The sequence below is a fragment of the Colletotrichum abscissum genome, assembly GCF_030869225.1.
Source record: "Colletotrichum abscissum strain IMI 504890 chromosome Unknown Scaffold_485.1, whole genome shotgun sequence".
NCBI classification, from domain to species: domain Eukaryota; kingdom Fungi; phylum Ascomycota; class Sordariomycetes; order Glomerellales; family Glomerellaceae; genus Colletotrichum; species Colletotrichum abscissum.
The window spans coordinates 1-1,222 of NW_026850415.1; the positions used below are offsets into that span (position 1 = coordinate 1).

A 1,222-nucleotide genomic window follows, 5' to 3' on the forward strand; every position below is an offset into this window, starting at 1 on the left:
CACGCCTCGCCGGGTTCCGTCTGTTCCCATCATAGGCCCTCTCATACGACTGATGATGCGGATCTCCTTTTTTGCCACAGTTGTGCGTACCGCAGCCTTGATTCTCTTCGACAGCAGGTACCCGTCGAAGCACATCGAGAAGGCTTTGCGAGACATGTTCGGCTCCGGCAGAAGCATCGCCGACTACTCGGCGGCCGACACGATGGGTGCCATGGTTGGCATGACGGTTGCTACCGTGCAAGACGCAAGCGCCTGCATCTTCACCAGCTACAACGGAGTGGGCCAGCGGACCGGCGATCGCGGTAGCCTCCCCGTCTCCCTGTCTTCGTCCCCGTCTCCGTCGAGGCCATTCGAAGCCCGCGAGCCGATGCTAACGGACTGTATAGATTATGAACTCTTGAAGACGACCGCCGATGGGGACCGCGTGGCTTTGTGGGAGATGTTTGTGGTTTCCAGCGTGGTTCTATGCGAGGCCTGTGGCTTCCGGTGACTAGATGGCTAATCCGGTTTGCAGTGTCCGATGTGCAACCGCTGCTCCGTAGTCCGTGCCAGTCCTTTTTGTTTTCTTTTTGTTGTTTTTTCTCTCTTCCCTCTTTTGTCTTTTTTCTCTTTCTCTTCTTCTCTGTCTCTTCTTCCCTGTCTCTTCTTCTCTGTCTCTTCTTCTCTCTCTCTTCTTCTCTCTCTTTTTCTCCTTCTTTTCTTTTTCCCCTTCTCTTCTTGCGTCTCGCTCTCTTTTCGTCATGCTATAATTGGATGGCGCAAAGAGTAACTACAGCCGAGTGCTGCGAGACGCCACTAACAATACCATAGCTATTTCACGCCTTGGTCTATTGACGGCCTCGGCACCTTCCAGGACGGCGGCTTAGTGGTCAACAACCCGTCCTCGATCGCGCTGCAAGAGGTGGCCTTCCTTTTCCCTGAAGCGCCATACCCAAGCCTTCTGGCCTCGCTGGGCACTGGCTCCTCCTCGAGCTCGTCCGGCGGCGGGTGGTGGGACTGCTTCCTCTTCCGCCTGACGCGAGTGTTCCGGAACCGCAACAAGAACGACTGGCGGCGGGTCGTCGCACAGAAGAAGGTGGGTCAATCCGGTGAGTTCTTCCGCTTCGATGTCGAGTTCGACGGCTCCGAGCCGCCATTGGACAGCCTGTCCAGCTTCGACGACGAAGAAGATGATGGGTGCACCTTTGAAGGCCTCCCCGCCCTGAGACGTTTGGTGTTGTGC

At 56.3% G+C, this 1,222-nt stretch overlaps 1 protein-coding gene across 1 annotated transcript; it reads left to right on the top strand.

Annotated features, from left to right (window-relative positions):
• Positions 1-154: 154 nt before the first annotated feature.
• On the top strand, positions 155-1,219 carry CABS01_17221 (uncharacterized protein; the record flags this gene model as incomplete). Its single annotated transcript, XM_060550548.1, has 2 exons — positions 155-486; positions 811-1,219. Coding segments are annotated over 2 exons (741 nt in total), but the record flags the coding sequence as incomplete, so codon positions are not given.
• Between the last annotated feature and the right edge of the window lie 3 nt (positions 1,220-1,222).